This window comes from Electrona antarctica (assembly GCF_951216825.1).
Source record: "Electrona antarctica genome assembly, chromosome: 12".
Classification (NCBI taxonomy): Eukaryota; Metazoa; Chordata; class Actinopteri; order Myctophiformes; family Myctophidae; genus Electrona; species Electrona antarctica.
In genome coordinates, this window is record NC_136793.1 from 30,866,505 (window position 1) to 30,884,437 (window position 17,933).

The 17,933-nt window shown below is 40.7% G+C and overlaps 1 protein-coding gene across 3 annotated transcripts in view; it reads left to right on the forward strand.

The window, feature by feature from the left end:
- The window catches only part of pcsk5b (proprotein convertase subtilisin/kexin type 5b), an 81,778-nt gene extending 67,612 nt beyond the window's left edge, over positions 1-14,166 (forward strand). The window contains exons 16-22 of one of the 3 annotated variants that reach the window (XM_079517308.1): positions 983-1,176; positions 2,635-2,719; positions 5,284-5,298; positions 6,298-6,401; positions 6,771-6,909; positions 9,037-9,152; positions 11,510-14,166. In XM_079517308.1, the coding sequence (XP_079373434.1) occupies positions 983-1,176; positions 2,635-2,719; positions 5,284-5,298; positions 6,298-6,401; positions 6,771-6,909; positions 9,037-9,152; positions 11,510-11,625 (769 nt within the window). In that variant the 3' untranslated portion in view covers positions 11,626-14,166. Of the gene's footprint in view, positions 1-982; positions 1,177-2,634; positions 2,720-5,283; positions 5,299-6,297; positions 6,402-6,770; positions 6,910-9,036; positions 9,153-11,509 lie in introns of those variants that run through there. The other 2 variants (XM_079517309.1, XR_013791326.1) reach the window with 2 other exon arrangements.
- The last annotated feature ends 3,767 nt before the right edge of the window (positions 14,167-17,933 follow it).

A 17,933-nucleotide genomic window follows, 5' to 3' on the forward strand; every position in this document is an offset into this window, starting at 1 on the left:
ACCATATACATGTGCTTCAGTTACCAACCCTCTGAAGACGCTAATAACTTCCACTGTTGTTTTTTAATTGGACTTTAAAAAGAAAATTCATTGCGGACCATTTGGATAAGAAAAAGCCATATGAATATGTACAAAATTGTATCGTTCCGGAGCCCTGAGCTGGTATTTAATTGGCAGTGCAGTTAAGTGTGAATTTCAACCTTGTGCTTTGATTAATAATAGAAACTGATATCCAATCATTATCCATCCCAATGTACAGGACATTCATTCATTCATGTATCCAAAATGTTCTCATTCATCTGTGGATGCTCACATCATCTATCATGTGTCTATGGAGTTAACATTACTCTAATAGACCCCCAGGTGGTTAGAATATTGAAATATCTTCCTTGTGTATTTGTGGTTTCTTCCTGAAAGCTGAAAGCCTTCAAGTCAAAAGGCCCAATCAAAATACACCAGATATAGTGACATAGTCACAATATCATCCCCTACCCTAACCCTTCTCCCTTTATCATACAACAACAGCTATGGGTGTGGCTTCAGTCCAGGTGGATCACCACCCACCTGAAAACCAGGAATACTTAATGAACTGGTGGGTGTGGCCACAGAAAAACATCATTTTAACACGTCACTTTTTTGAAAACAAATCGTTCTCCTAGTATAATCATAGTACCTGATGATCATGTTTTTTTTTTTTTGGGGGGGGCATTCCCTCTTTGAGTTTATGCAGTTTATTTTTGCTTAATTTGAGCAGATTGACTGACATCAAAGCTGTGCCATCCTTTTGTGAATTTGCCCCTGAGAGTAAAAGTGAATGGACCTTTATTACTCGGATGTTTCCCCTGTTCATCAAGTCCATATGAACTACTAGCATAATGTCAAACTCCTTTTTTCCCTCGCCATCACCGGCCACTGTCACACACTCTTTCATTCCACTTGTTCCTCTCCTCCTTACTGTGCCTCCCTCCTTTCTCTTTTCTAGGATGTGTGTGTCTGAGTGTCCCAGTGGGTTTTTCCGTGACGACAGGAAGCGCTGCAAGAAGTGCTGGTCGTCATGTGAGACATGTGTTGGTAGCCGCAGCGACCAGTGCACCACCTGTAGGGTGGGGTACCACCTCAGCGAGGGTTCCAACACCTGCGTTGCCAGCTGTGCAGATGGGTTCTTCTTGGAGCATGGTGGGTTGCAGAGTTTAATGCCAGCCATATTAACAATCCTCTTCACTCTTTTTCAAGTAAACGATTTTCGTCCAATTACTGAACATTTTAACCATAAAATCTGTAATTCTTTCTACCCAAATAAAGTTCCTCAATGAAAAAAATCTATTTGAATTTTAATTGAAAACACTGCTTCTTTCACTGCCAATGCTTTTCACAGAAATATCTCCATTAACTGTGTAAAGAAATTAACCTCGTTTTCTTATATTTGAATAGTTTTATTTATTTTAATTGTTCTTCCTTGTAATTAGAAAATGCAATTGTTTCTGTTTTTATTTATTTTTATTGGCATATTCGAAATAAACATGACAAACAAAACAAACAAACAAACCTTGTTTGTTGAGTGTGATCCTTCTATATCTTTGTGGAAAGCATCCTCTATTTTCAGATTCTGGGAAGTCAAAGATTCCCCAGAACACAAACTCTCCCACACAGTCTAAAGTGTACTTTTTAGAGCACTAAGATTTTTTTCTCTGCAACGTTTCAATTCCCTAATTCCCTCTGTTGCACGATGCTGTCGCACAACAAAAAAAGCAGGCATACAACTAAGCTCACAACGTGTCACGGATGCAATGCAACACGTTGTGAGCTTGTTTTTTATTTTCGGCTTGTGACACAGTTGTAGGATGAAGTATAAATCATGTTTAAAACAGTTTCATCTCGTCACAAATCTTTTGCCTCCCTCCTTCCCCCTAATTCGTAGAAACATGATCTGACTTTGCTGATGCAACATGCAGTATGTCATGATTCATGGAAACCATTTTTATGGAATGTTGTGCAGAAGAGGAAATGCTTAGTGTGTTCTGTGACCGTAAAAGTAAAACTGCTATCCATATAGATTTAACAAATGAAGCCCTATATCCTTTGTCGTATGGTAACTAGTGAAGATCTGAGTTGTAAAATCTCACATATATATTTATAATTTATAATATAATATATATATATATATATATATATATATATATATTTATTTATTATTATTATTTTTATTTTTATTTTTGTATTATTTTTTTATTGTGGTGGGGACTTTTAGCCTATAAAGAAAATAGGTTCACTATGTTGGTTAAAATGTTTTGTAATTCATGGCCCTGCAACACTGGTCCATGTGCAATGCCTCAAAGGTGTATAAAGTCTACCATTTGAAATGTTCACATACTCTGCACTGCTGTCTACCCTCTTCTACAGTATAATACATCAATGACCACCTCAGCTCAGGCTCATGACATTTTCTGCCCATCCCCTCCCCTGCCTCCTGTTCATCTCCTCCGCCACACATCGCCTCTCTCTCCCTCCTTCACCTTTAGCCTCGCTGTTCTCCCTTTCCCCTGCTCCCTTCATCCCTTCTTTCATTTTGAAAGTGACCAGACGTCTGGTTCGTATTAGTCACTGTGTATGACTGACTGACCTTCCATCTTCCAGATTCCAACATGTGCAGGAGATGCCCTGAGAACTGCAGGAGGTGCACCACCTCCAGTGTCTGCACAGAATGTAAACCAGGGATGAGGTAACTTGAATACTTTTGACCTGGCATCACTATTTTGGACATGTCATCATAGACGATTTACATTTTCAAAAATGTTAATTGATTATTTGTTGGGGGGGGGGGGGGGGGGGGGGTAAATTCCAAGGGGGTAAAATGAGGAACAGTTTAAACGTATATGAGCCCTGTTTAATGTTTTGGCTAACCCAGAACCACTGGCATGAGCTACCCATTATCCCATTTCCAGAAACATTTACAATTTAGGCATTTAGCAGACTTAATCCAGAGTGATTTACAGTAATCAAGATCAAAACGTGGTACTTTCATCAAATACATGAATAAAATGTAGGTAGAATTCAATCGATATCCATGCACTTAACATGTTCCCATAGAACTCTTTACTGCCATTCACTATGCATGGCAGACAGCTGACCTTCTAATAGCTGTTGCTGAAATATAGTTGTAATAATACAATGTATGGTTTCCACCACAATGTGGTGTTTTGGCTTAACCTGAGAGCATTATTTTGAGCCTTATCTATCAAAACAAATGCAACAGAATCAAGGATATAGTGGGAAAATCCTGACATGGTATTATGCTATTGCCCCAAAAGGCCAGTCAGCCTGGGCCACAGCTCAGTGGTCCAGGCACCTTGACTGGTAATCCAGTCTGGCAGTGTGCCGCGGGTTCGACTCCCGATCCCGACGGCCCTTACTGCATGTCTTCCCCTCATCTCTCTCCCCATTTCCTGTCAGCCTACTGTCTGTCCCTCCATAAAAATAAATAAATAAAGGAAAAAGCCACAAAAAAAAGAAAAGGCCAGTCAAAGCAGTAGGAATTCAATGTAAAAGTTTTAAAACTGTTGAGTCCAAAGCAGTAGGAGTCTTGCTATACTCAGCTAGTGTGCGTCTCTTTGCGGGTTTGGGTTAGCCTTGTAAGAAGTTCTGACCTGTATTTTAAGAGCCCCTGATCTGAACCAGTCGGTTATCTATACTGACATGTCCCAGTTCATTTTCTGGCCACTTCCACGCAACCTCTTTAAACCACAGTGACCGCACTTGACCTGATACGGGATAGAGTGTTCCAGAGTGCTGGGATTCCTCATGAAGTCATGAAGGAAGCACTTGTGAAAATTTGGAAACATTGTGGTCCTGAACCCAGCACGTAGTCAAGAGATGGAGCTGGGGGACACGTGAATAGTAGTGCAGACGAGACCACAACAAGACAGATGCACATACACACATACACTCAGACACAATGTCTCCCCTCTCCAATTCACTACACCGTTTATGGTTGTGGGGAGGAGAGGAGGAAGTGAGGACCAAACCAGACCCTTTCTGGGAAACATTAGCTAACACAGCCCAGCTGGTTTTCAACTCAGCACAGAGTTGGGACCAACCTGTCCTCACTTTGACTTCTTAGAACTGGGTTTATAACCTCCAACCCTGCTCTCTAATGGACTTTTGCCCCTCCGCTTGCCATTGTAAAAAAACGAGTGTTTATTTAAGTCTAAGAGGGTACAAAGGTAACTAAATGGACCCCTAAGGCTTCATTTAGTTACATTTGGTTACGTTTGTCCACCCTCAGATTTACAAATGGATGGATGGTACACCAAGGATTTGAATGTGTATGAGTTAAAATAAATGCACTTTAAGTGCATAAGAACATAGATACCTTAAATTAAACCGCAGGATGGTCACATTCCTGAATACCAAGTGAAAGGCCAGTCAGTGTCCTGACCACCCACAAAAAGTAAGTATCATTGGTGCTAGAGTTGGGTTGTTTTTCTACAAGCGTTATCTCAAAGCTTAGTGATTAACTTCTACTTGGCCGGAATTTCCAGATTTACTGTAAATAACTGAGAAAAAACTACTACATATCAGCATGACCGCTTATAATTAAGCAGTAGTTCTCCCTTAAAAGTGTCATTTGTCAGGTTCCTTTTTTCTTTTTAGTTCTTTCATTAATTAAGTTAATTGAAGTCCATTTCCGCCACAAAATAATATAGATAATTATTCATTGAGTTTTTTGAGAGGTGTACATGGCTGTGTGTCCGTCTGTCTCTAGTGTGTCCGTCTGTCCCTAGTGTGGCCGCCTGTCCCTATTTGTGTCCGTTTGGAACCGCTGCAATACCGCTGGGTGACCTAAAGTGACACTGTTTCTTTTCTTTTGAGTGGTGCAGCCACTCCATTGTCCAGCAATGTGTCTCTGTGTCCCTGGGATCCAGTATGGAAATAGCATTACGGTGACTCATTTCTAAACCGTTTCGGACGCGGGGTGGCTCGCCGGAACTGGCCCCCTGGCCGCATTCCTGGGGGTCTGGATGTTCCGGGGACCCCCACACGGTAACTCTGTCATTTCTCAAGCGTTTCGGACGCGGGGCAGCTTGTCGGAACCGGGCCGGCACCCTGGGCACATTTACTGTGGGTCTGGAAGTTCCGGGCAGGGACCCCCACACGGAGTTGCACCACTCAGTTCACACGGGTGTGATTATTTATTTATTTTTTATAATAATAATAATACAAATATAATTTATAATAATATATATATATTTTTTGTTCTTTTTTTTTCCTCCCCGTTACACCTAGAGGTCGAACATTCTAGTAAGTCAACAACTGTGCTTCACTCCAAAGGCACCACTCACTTCACAATGGTGTGATTTTTTTCCTTGCATTTCTGTCTTTTTATTTCACTGGAGTTGTAAGAGCTGGAAAACAAATCCTCATTCGGAGGAAAAGGGGTGGGCGTTTTATTTTTGAGTGGTGTAAACCACTCCTACAACTGGCTTTTGTGTGCAGAAAAAATGAGCATGGTTGCTATGTTCAAAATAATTTCTGACGTAATTAAATCACACCCGGGTGAACTGGATGACCGTAGCAACCATGCTCATTTTTTCTGCACAAAAAAAGCCAGTTGTGAAATCACATCCGGGTGTGATTTCATTACGTCAGACATTACGTCAGACCACAGCTGATCATGCTATATAAAACCTTACACCACTCAGTTCACACGGGTGTGATTTTATTTAATTAGTGATGGAAACATGTTTCCACAGGATTTCCACCTTTTTGGATTAACAAGTCCCATTTATTTAGATCACTATTTTCCTCACAGTTTCCTGCTCTAACAGTTAACCACTTACAGAGTAAACCCTATGTATTTCATTGACTGGGATTCCCCCGGGCTCTATAGAGGTTATGCACATGCATAAAGTGAATGGCAAATCGAGTGGCAAAATGAGTGACAAAGTGTGTTTAATGTCGTTTATCGTCATTTAATGCAATCAAATTCAAGTTTTCTGTTTGGATGTATGGGCTGTCAAGGCCAGAAAGTAGTTTTTTGCCACTCAGTAGGTGTTCCTACATAACTTCCAGGTTTGATGATGATGTCATGCGCATACCCTCTATACTTGCCACCCTCCTTTTTCCCTCTACACCAAATCTATTTGCTGAAAATAGCCAATCTACAAGCTCACATTGCACTGCATTGTGAGCTTGTAGATCTGCCACACCAGAGGATGCATCGCTCTTCATAGAGCATCATTGTTACAATGTCCTGTGTGAAAGGCTCATAACCGTATGCATGGAATTGTTTGTGTCCAGTCTCCAAGGAAACAAGTGTCAGATGACCTGTGACTCAGGAACTTATTACAATGGGCATAGAAGGACCTGTGAGCCCTGCCATCGGGCGTGTGCTACATGTGCAGGTATACGGAACATCTTCAAATGTGCATTCATTTCCATTGAGAATAATTCTCCCACCTGCTTTTCTCCTCTGTACTACTCAGTGTTGTAGGGGGTTGCAACTATTAATTATTTTCTTAGCTGTTTGTTTTCTGTTCATTACTTACTTATATAATTTGTCGCACAATGGTGTTGTGCATAACATATCTGATCTACAAGCTCACAACGTGCCGCATGACGTGATGTGAGCTTGTAGATCAGCTACTTTCACTATTAAAACCAACCTGTGACTTATTTCCTATAATATATATATATATATTTTTTTGTATTAATCGATTAAATCAATTAAGTTGCACTGATGACATGGTAAGCTTGTTTGCATCTTGTCACAGGTACAGGGATAGAGGCATGTACCAAGTGTGCAGAGGGATACCTGCTAGAGGAATGGAGGTGTGTGACAACATGCAGTGCTGGCTACTACCTGGCAGAGAAGACCTCAGATAGTGGACAGGTGCTAAGGTCATGCTCAAAGTAAGTCAACCTACAGTACCTGATTGATTGATTGATCTTTTTATTTAGGCACACAAGACACTTACATGCTTCACACACTGTACATACACCAAGACATCCACAAATAAAATAGTGACATATAAATTGTCCAAGCTGTGAGTTACAGGTACTTTGTTCTCCACCGCAACTACCATGCCTCTAGGAATCTTATTATGTGTCTTATGCGCATTTATTCTTACATCGTTGTACAGTGGACAGTGGAACACAAAGTTAAACTCATCCTCCACAACTCCCAGGTCACAAAGAACACACAATCACTGTTCCTCAGGATTGCCTTTTGTCTACCGTCCTCAACTGCCAGAGGTAGGGAACCAGATCGTAGTTGAGCACAGAGGGACCTGTTATCCATATTTATATTACACTGTAGGATATTCATAAAATATATATTTAATGTAGATCAGAGAGTACGAAAATTGAGGAAACCTTTCTTATCCACGGGATTATGTGTTCTGCTCCAATTTACTTTTATTAAGCCTCTCTTCTGGCAGTAAGGCAGTTCTACAGTCTAATCATTTCACATCTCTGCCTTGTCAGTCAGCTTTCTGTGTCACCTTCAAAGCATCACTTAATGATCAGGCAGTCTGCTGTGCTCATTCAACAATTTAGCAGCTTCATATCAACTCTGTCTACAAGCTCAGAGGGTGTGTGAACACTACATTCATGGCAAGTTTTGTGGGGTCACAATATTATCCACCACAGCTTTACCACGTGTAGAAATAGACGTGAAGATTTGGTTTTCTGTGAAAAGTCTTTGTTTTATTCCTTCTTACAGGTTATTACAGACAAGCATTTCAGTCAAAAACAGTTACATTCTTCTTCTTTTTTGTACCCCGCCCCCCTCCCCCCATCCAGAAACAGCAAACATAGATGTAGAGATAGAGTATATATATATATATATATATATATATATATATACACACACACACACACACAATTGAAAATGGATATAATCAATAAGATAGCACACAAAATCACAGAAGACAGAAAAAGAAATGGAGATAAAAATAGAAAGACAGAACAAAAAGAAAAAGGGACAAGATTTGGTTTTCTGGATTTAGCCTTCTGTTAAGCACACTCACAGCATTTTGAATATTTCAAGAATTCAATGAAGGTTTGCCCATGTTAATTTATTTATTTATTTATTTATAACTGTCCAATACTGGCATTGTGGGTATATGATATATCAACATAATCTTTCAAATCTGCAATTCGACTATTCAAGTCACTACAAGTTCTTGTAGATCTTGTAGATTCAAATAAACAAATACAAAGTGGGAAGGCCTCCGGTCCAGATGGTTATCCTATAGAGTTCTATAAAAAAATCATTGATAAACTAGCTCCCCTTTTGTTAAGAATGTTCAATGACTCTATGGACCGGGGATCATTACCTCAAACCCTCACTGAAGCTTAAATTATATTATTGCCTAAGCAAGGTAAAGACAACTCAGAATGTAGTTCGTACCGTCCTAACTCCCTTTTGAATGCAGACTATAAACCTTTAGCTAAAACATTAGCATTACGCCTCGAACCAGCTATGGCAACTATTATATCAACAGACCAAACTTGCCCTTGGACTCAGAGGAATGTCTAACCATAGTCCTATTCATAACAACCACCTTTTTGAAGTATTCACAATAAAAACTAAAATGAGCACATGAGATCCATTCATTTCGAGCGGAGAGCTACACTGCTGCAGTGCGTACACAACCCAAACGATTGAAGACTTCACTTGTTTGGGTTGTGTGCGCACTGCCACTGCAGCAGTGAACCGTGAAATGAACCAGTCCGAGACAGATAGTAGGCCTATGTCATGTCACGTATGTGTAAGTGTTCATTCAAATAATTTGTTACGACTCACACAGGAAAGAGGGACGACGTCACCTCCCTCTCTCATAACGAGCGACATGCGCTGGGTCATTTCCTATAGTTTTTTTTGTGGCTTTCGCCTCAAAACAATATTATATCAATATCAAAATTGTGATTTTGTCTGTATCAACCCTATTTCTGTGTTAATAATGTAACCATGGCCCTTTGTATTACTACTGTATATCTCTCAGAGTGATGACACTACCAAATCTGTCCCCATAGGTGTGACCATAGCTGCTATGAGTGCACAGGGCCTGGTGAAAGGAACTGCAGCAGCTGTGTCAGTGGCTACAACCTGGAGGCCACAGCTTGTGTGGTCAGCACCATCTGCAAAGATGGTGAGTTATCAACTTTCTATATTGACTAGCATATGGAAATTTAATGAAACCGTTGATCAACTGGTGTTTTGGATCCAAATGTACATATTGTAAGGAATAACATCAATATAATTGTAGAAATAAACATACATACATGATACATGTATGTTACATTTTATTTATTTATTTTTATCACAAGAATGAATTCTTGAAGTACTAGGTTGCCAAATTATAAAATGAAAGTACAGTATATGTTGAGGCATATCCAATCTACTGTTCTGGTCAATCAAGGAATCAAGAATCTAGAAGGGTTTATTTGTCATTTGTCACTTACTCATAAAGGTACAAGCAGTGAAATGTGTGGCACAAAGAGTGTTTGTGCACAGTAAAATACTCAGTTAAACACTACTGTATATATACTTTGTTGGCTGGGGTGCCCCAGGGCACCAAATGTATAAAAAGCTTATAGATGGTTAAGATTGGTTACACACTGGTCTGGTCTCTCTTAAATAACAGCAGAGAACACACTGGTCTGGTCTCTCTTTCATTTTCAGCTTTTTACTAACCCATCACAACAAACCACTCACTGATCTGATCTGCTGCTGATCGATCTATCTATCTATCTATCTATCTATCTATCTATCTATCTATCTATCTATCTATCTATCTATCTATCTATCTATCTATCTGGTTTTGACGCAGAGGCTGACGCATTCACACCGGCATGCACCAACATATTTCTCACGTCTATTTAAGACATTTTGATTATTCTGTATTATTCCATTATCTGCTTTTCAACTGCTTCCTTGTGCTTAGTCTTATCTTCTCAACTCTGGCTTGTCTTCTTTATTTTACACTCTACTGCACTAACTCTATTTTCATTGCTGTATGCGCTATTGCTCCAGTCTTGTTTAAATTGTGCATGTGTTGGCAATTAGGAAATGCAGTACATTTTCTATTTTCTTTACATTACAGACTGGCCAAGGTGATGATCTGGTTATGTGGCTAACAACTAACAAAGTTCATAATTGCTGGGTTTGCTCTTTTCTATGGCTGGCTTTTCACTAAAACGCCCATAAACCTTACCAGTCTGTGATACATTTCAAGATAAAAAATATATCTCCTGTGTGTCCTTTCCATGATGATGGAGATCTTTACTTAGGGCACGTTCGGAAATACTTCACCGGAGCGCACTCGCCTATTCGTTTGCATTGCGCAGTGCGCTCAGTGCGCCATTTCCGAACGCGCCCTTTGTCAAAGCTCAAAGTGCACCCTCAGTCTGTTTCTCACCGGTTCATTTTGATTGAAAGTAATGTGAGCTGGAGTGTGTATATATCGTCACTGTTGAGCAGAAACCTTGTGTCCATAACTTTATATTTATTTTCTCATTAATGAATGCACTATATGGTTGTATTGCCACATGTTCTTATACTGTAGATGACTACATTGGATCCATTGGAAAGTTTCTACCCAACAGTGACAATATCCAACCTAATAAGTGCAGGACAAAAGGATAATAATAGGAAGAAATGGCTGCAAACTGATCATTTCAAACCACACTCTGTAACTTTAATATTCTACTGTGGATTTGAAACCGAGTCCCCCATCCAAGTGTTAACATTTTCACCACTGAGCTAATAGAGCCTGCTCATTAACCTTCAGGCAGTACCACTTGTCATCCAGTAGTGGTTAAACCAGAAACAGGTTATACGTCTCAATAGAAGAGCTGGGAGGCCAAATACAACCACCACAGTTATGTTGGTTATATTGTATTAGCATACTCATACTCTACCATACAGATTGTTCAAAATATAAATGTATTCCATATAGCTTTAAGCCCCCAATATTCAAAATATTTTGGTCATGTTTTGGCCCTTAAACAGATCCAAATGCCAAATGAAGCTAATGGATTTTACTGGTAAATGTTTAGTGCAGTTACTTGGCAACAAGAGTCAAGACTGCTTAAAACGTCATTCTCATGGCAGACTGGTGGTCCACTTCAAATGTTTTCAGCTATGCAAAACTACCCTTTAACTTTTTTAAATCAAACATCTGTTAATTGTGTGACGTTTGTCTTCTTACTGTTTCTCTTTTTTCCCCTCCCAAATCTGTTTTCCCTTTTTCCTGACATGGATCCAATCATTCCTGCGGGACTACGATCGTTTTTCCCCACCTCGACGAACATCACACCTGTGATTGGATCCTCAAAACTCTTCCTGTCACCTGACCCCTCTCCTGACCAATCACATGGCTCTACCTTTTGATCCTGACCAACCTATGATGGTTCTACACTGTGTGTATGCACATTGTTATTGTTTTTTGTTTTCCTCCCTCCTCGTGCCACTCCCCTTTATCTCTTATTTCTGCTCTATGGAAAGCAAATGAAGAATCTTGGGCGGAAGGCAGTTTCTGTGTGCTTGTAAAAAAGAACAATCTCTGCCAGAGGAAAGTGCTGCAGCAGCTGTGCTGCAGAACGTGTTCGCAAAAGGGGTGACAGAACATCCTTGGCGGGCATACGTGGGGGGCGTAACCGGATGCAGGGGAACAAGGGGCACCCCTCTTCCTCAAACCTCTCAGCCCACACATTCATAGTCACATAATTTATAAAAAGAATCTGTGCCTCTTTAAGGGACTGCATCGGAGGTGCGATGACAGGACTACAACAAACCTACCTTTTTTTCCTGTAGTGGGACATGCGCACGCGGTCAGGGTGTAAAATGACTGGGACATACTTCAAGAACAAACAAGCAAACAAAAACAAAAGTGAAACAGAACACACAAATGAGCAAAAGTGTCGGCATTCTGTGACCAAAGCATTGATGCCAAAATAATTGTACCTTCTTTTTTTTGTTTGTTGCCAGTGTAGAGTGTGTAGCTAAGCAGGAGCCATTCAGCCTGTGAATCTTGCGTCTTTGCATTTTCATTTTGGCTCCTCATTCTTCCTCCTCTGCTAGCGAATATCAACGATTCATGTACAGTAGGAAAGGCCCCAGTGTGTCTGTGTGTAAATAAAGAATTCATACATGCAGGTCATTACACACCTTGTGCAGATAAACATGCATATACGTGCGTACACACACACCACGCAACTAAATTAGGATTTACTGTGGCACCATATACAATTACAAACTGTGTGTGTGTGTGTGTGTGTGTGTGTGTGTGTGTGTGTGTGTGTGTGTGTGTGTGTGTGTGTGTGTGTGTGTGTGTGTGTGTGTGTGTGTGTGTGTGTGTGTGTGTGTGTGTGTGTGTGTGTGTGTGTGTGTGTGTGTGTGTGTGTGTGTGTGTGTGTGTGTGTGTGTGTGTGTGTGTGTGTGTGTGTGTGTGTGTGTGTGTGTGTGTGTGTGTGTGTGTGTGTGTCTTGGTGTGGGGAGGGGAAGGCCAACGATCCTTGATGTAAGACCAGAGCGCATTGATTCATTACTGTGGTACTATTAAGCACATCAATAGTCATTCCTTCCGGATCTTTCTGCATGGAGTAATAAACTTGGCAGTGAGTGGAAATGATTCCGTTAATATGGATGCACCAATACATTTATTTTTACTGACAATAATGATGCACACTACTAAAAGGTTTAACCACTTAACCTAGTGGTTCTCTAATGTGTTCATGTCAAGGACCCCTAAATTGATTTGTATTTGGTCACTGACCCCCATTTGAAAATATTTTGTGTCGGGGACCCACACAAGAGATGATTGTCAAGAGTAGATGAAAACTAAAATAGGGCATGAGTGTTCTTATTCTATTCCTCATTTTGCGGGGGACCTCCTGGAATCCCCTCAAGGACCCCTGGGCATGGTTAAACATTATTTAACCACATCCAAACTAATGATTGATGATCCAAGAAGTTCCGCAATACCTTTTTCAGCCAGCTAGTATTGGTGCATCACTATTTTCAAACAAAACGTTTTAGGAGTAAGATTATTTTATTGTAATGGAGGCGTATACCAACTGAAGTATTGCTCAGCGATCACAAAAACATGTTTTAATTTTAAGTGCGTTTCATTTGCTGATGGTGATCTCTGAAGCCTGAGTTATCCTTTGTCGTAGGCAGGATGGGGTCACATGGCAAAAATAGCTGATAAACAAGTTCACAACACGTCGTATCCGTGACGCATTGTGAGATTGTAGATCTGTTATTTTTTTTACGTGTGACTCACAGTTGGGTGACAGGTAGACGGATGGGGCGGGGGTTTCACTTTCATCTCAGTTTGTTCAGGAAGTAGATTAAAAGTTCCAATATTTAAACTTGCTTCACAGGAAGAGTAGTCATAATAATAAGACATAATAAAAAAATGAATGCCTTATCAATAAAGTATAGAGTTCGATCGTGAGTGAATGGTCACCCTGGTGTAAATGTTTCAGCATCAGGAGCAGGAAAAGGGATTTAAGCACTACAGGGGTATGTTCAGGTAGCATATTCATGTTTTCTTTCTGAAATGTCAAACATTGAGCCTTTATTGTACAAAGGCACTTCAAATTGCTCTCGCCCATGCATTTTTTTGGGGTGAAAACTGGTGTTGCAGCCCCCCACAAACAACAAAACAACCTTCAGATGTGTGGCTTTGGGTCTGTCTGTCTGTCTGTCTGTCTGTCTGTCTGTCTGAATCTCAAAACCTTACAACCTATGGAACTCCAAGGTTATTTGGCTGGTACTGGATTCCAATAAAGAACAACAAAATGTTTAAGATTCTTATTCTTATTTGTGTGGGTTTTCACTCCTGCAGCTTGAGCAATTACAGTATTAGATGAATTGTTGTACTGTTGACTGTTATGGTTCTTGATGATTTGTAATAAAAATTGATGAATCCCTTTTTGGTTAACAAAAACGTATTTTTGGTCATTGTTTAAGATGACTAAAATTGAATTTAGATTGTGTGGTAGTAAACACACATACACCCCTCTCCTATGAAAACTGTTTTATTGTGTACCTGTGATATACCTGACAATGCATTATTAATGTTACTCAAAGGCCTAGTTTTGAAAATCCTTTTTTTTTTTTTACTTAAATGTTCTTATTAAAATGTTTAATCTGTTCATGCTTTTTTCTTTATTATAGTTATCATTCATTATATAGTAGTAGTGAAACACTTTCCGTTCCTGGTTGTCAGTGCATGGACGATTCTTTTTCCAATGAACAAAAGTACCAAATAGTTGCATATATCTACAGTAAATGCTATAGTTACTGTAGTATTGATTGATTGAAAATTGTATTAACAATTCACAAGGGTCCATGAGTGCTCTTTGAAAGCGGTTATGAAGCAGTCTGGGATTCACATTTCTTAACGGCTGTTGGTAGGACGTTCCAAATGTTAATGGCATAGGAGCGAAATGAGTTTAACCCCTTGTTTGAGCCTGAGGTTTGTGGAAATCCCTCTGGTGTTGTGATCATGGACTTCGTTGACATTAATTAAGGAAGTATTTTGACAGGTACATGGGTATCTTAGTGGTGTAGCGAATCTTGAACACCAGGCCCATTGCAGTTGCTGTACTCTAGTCTGTTGTCAAGCCAAAGCCATTCCAACCTATCAAAATGAGCTGGGTGAGGTGTGTTCTGGGAGTTAGGCCAAATAGTAGCCTGACCAGTTTGTTTTGGGGTATCTGGAGCCTTGTTTTAAGGGCCTTTGAGGTGCTGTGGTACCATGAGTGCATGCATACGTCGAAGAAAGCTTGTATGAGGGCTCCTGTTTGGGTCTTTAAAGTATTTTTGCTGACCAGTGTGGAGATCCTGTACAGGAATCTTGTTCTTTGGTTGACATTTTTGATTACATTGGTAGCCATTTTATCACAGGAAGGCTAGGTAGGTAATTTCGTCCTTTCTTGTATGTACATCCATTTTGCTATTGCTATAGAGGGTATGCGGTAATACTCTGGGCCTAATCGCCCCCACAGGAATAAAGGGGTTGGATGGATGGATGCATGAAGAGGCATTGCCATCCTTAGAACTCTGCTGTTTATTTAGCTAAAAGCATAGTCAGTCCAATGTGTGACTATCCCACATGAAAGGTATGAGAAAAGTAAGACCTTAATATCCCTTTGTTTTGGGGTTCCCAGTCAAGTACTGTACCTAGAAGTACAGTATCTGGGATGGGGGAGGTAATTTATTGGGATTCAGGTATATGGATGGTAGATAATGTCCTCCTGACATCACAAGGTCAGTCCTTTTTTCCATAACAGAAGAAAGATCCCTGAGGGATGCACTCCATTCTTCTCCTTGTGGAGTCAGAAATATCAGTTTTTGCTGAGTACAGCAACGCTTCTTGCTGTCCCTGAAGGAGATGGCTCCCTCAGTGTGTGTGTGTGTGTGTGTGTGTGTGTGTGTGTGTGTGTGTGTGTGTGTGTGTGTGTGTGTGTGCGCGAGCGCGTGCGTGCGTGTACGTACAGGGAGGGAGACATACAGTATGTGTGTAAGGGAGAGTGTGATGGTGCATATTCAGGGGCTGTTTGAAAGGCTGCAGCCCAGCTCTGCTGAATGGGAAGCTTCTGTCTGTTGTGTTTGTACACAGAAAAGCTCTTGTTTTGAAAAGAACAATCCGTTTTTTCAGATAAAGCCAGAGACAACATCCTTGCTGCTGCCTTGAAGTGTTACAGACACATCATACCACCTCTCCCCCTCCCTGAACTAAAACCTTTTACATTTGATACAAAGGTGGCAGCTACTGTAGGGCAGCGGGAGACAGTGTTTACTGTTTATGCCTCCCTGTAAGAGCTCTTTCAAAATGCTGGATCATTTGAGCTTATACATCTTAACCTTCAAACTTGGAATGCAAAAGATGATTGCGACTGTAGGTTGCAGTTTACTATGAAAACCTGCGAAACCTGTCAGTCAGTCAGGCCGTCACGCCTCGTCAGTCAGTCCATCATGCTTCGTGACACGCTCCATATACGGCCACTACAGAATTAATTCCATATGTTGATCTGACCTCATCAAACCCTGTACACTCAAGACACTGCCCCCGCTGCCACCCTTAGAACTCCATATATGGAGCTGACCTGTTCTGACATTCCATATGTTGATCTGACCTCATGAAACCCTGTACACTCAAGACATGCTCCATATATGGCCAGACCTCATCAAACCCTATATACACTCAAGACACTGCCCCCGCTGCCACCCTTAGATCTCCATATGGAGCTGACCTGTTCTGACATTCCATATGATGATCTGACCTCATCAAACCCTGTACACTCAAGACACGCTCCATATATGGCCAGTACAGAATTCATTCCATATGTTGATTTGACCCCCCATGCCAAAGCGCCAGCGCTCGCCCAGTAGGCCGTCACCCAGGCGGATGCGTGCACGCAACCTTTCCCTTCAGGGTTGAGGTCGCTTCTCGCCCTCAGGGCGTCTTACTGGTGTACAGACAGACAGTACAGACTGTGTGTATTGCGAGTGAAACAATGTTTGCTTGGTGTATGTTTATATTTATGGCTCAATTGCACTTGGATCTAGCCAGTTTTAAAAACATGAAACACTATTTGAGTAGATCATTTTTGTTTTTGTTACTAACCGCAAAAAGATGGGTCTGGTTGTAGGCACCATGTATTTACTGTAGTTTGGGGGGGGGTGGGGTGGGCGGGGGGGCGGTTTTCATTCAAGTAAAAGAAAAAGAAAAATCACCTTTACCAACCATTTCAGAGCTAAATCGTTCTTTGTATTTGAAACAGTTAAATCATAAGATGTTTTTAATAGTGAATTGCTGTTCATTGTCATGATCCACAGGACAGTATATGAGTCAACATGGGAAATGTCACTTGTGTGATGCTACTTGTCGGCAGTGCATGGGTGCTGAGACGGAGGACTGCACCAGCTGTCCCCCCACACGGTGAGACTGAGCAATGATTTAACCAGTCTTGAGGCACAGTTATCATTAGGTCACACCGCAAAAGAGAGTAAAATGTGCTGTTATACATAAGTCAATTTTGGCCCTAAGCATCGTGCTAGAAAGGACATGGAGTCACCAAAGTAGTTCTTGTTTTAACCTATCTTCATACAGTATAATTGGTCATCACTAATATTAATATGATAAAAATGTTAAAAAATCCTACTTCTCTCATAGGTCTTATAGGAGGACTGGGGACAATTCAGAAACCCGCCTACCTACCAGTGACATCATCGTTATATATTTTTATTTAATCTTTGTATTAACATGAGAACAATGGCTTCCATTATAGCATGCTAACTTTCCAGGAATAGAAAGCCTGCAGTTTCTATTAGCTTGGATTCCCCATCGATGATGTCACTGGGAGGCAGGTTTCAGAACTGTCCACAGCCCTCCTCTGAGATATAGACTGAGTAGACAAAAATGGTGCCATATTATCATGAGCATTAGTGAGGACCAATTATACGAAGATAGGTATAAAATGGTTGAAGCTGACCTTTAAGTATTACATAAACTGTTCTGTGCGAGAGAGATAAATTGTCTTGATTTCCACATACTTTATAGCCTATTCGTGTTGTAGTAGCCTCGGAAATCCAGACGTTTTTATTTAGTGTTGTAGTGACTCCATTCAAAATATTCATGGCATCATAGAACATAGTAGGATCTGTGATTAACTGTGTATTTGAAACTATTGTTGTATGTTTATGTCAACCAAACCCAAACATACAGGTTCTTTGATGACGGACGCTGTGACATCCGTTGCCGGAGGGGTCGCTATGCCATGGAGAGGCAGTGTCACCTCTGTCATCATACCTGTCAAGAGTGCATTGATGGGGGCCCTGACAAGTGCACCAGCTGTGACAAAGGTAGAAAATAATAATGTACACAGTAAGTCACTAGAAAGCTGCAATTTTGTGA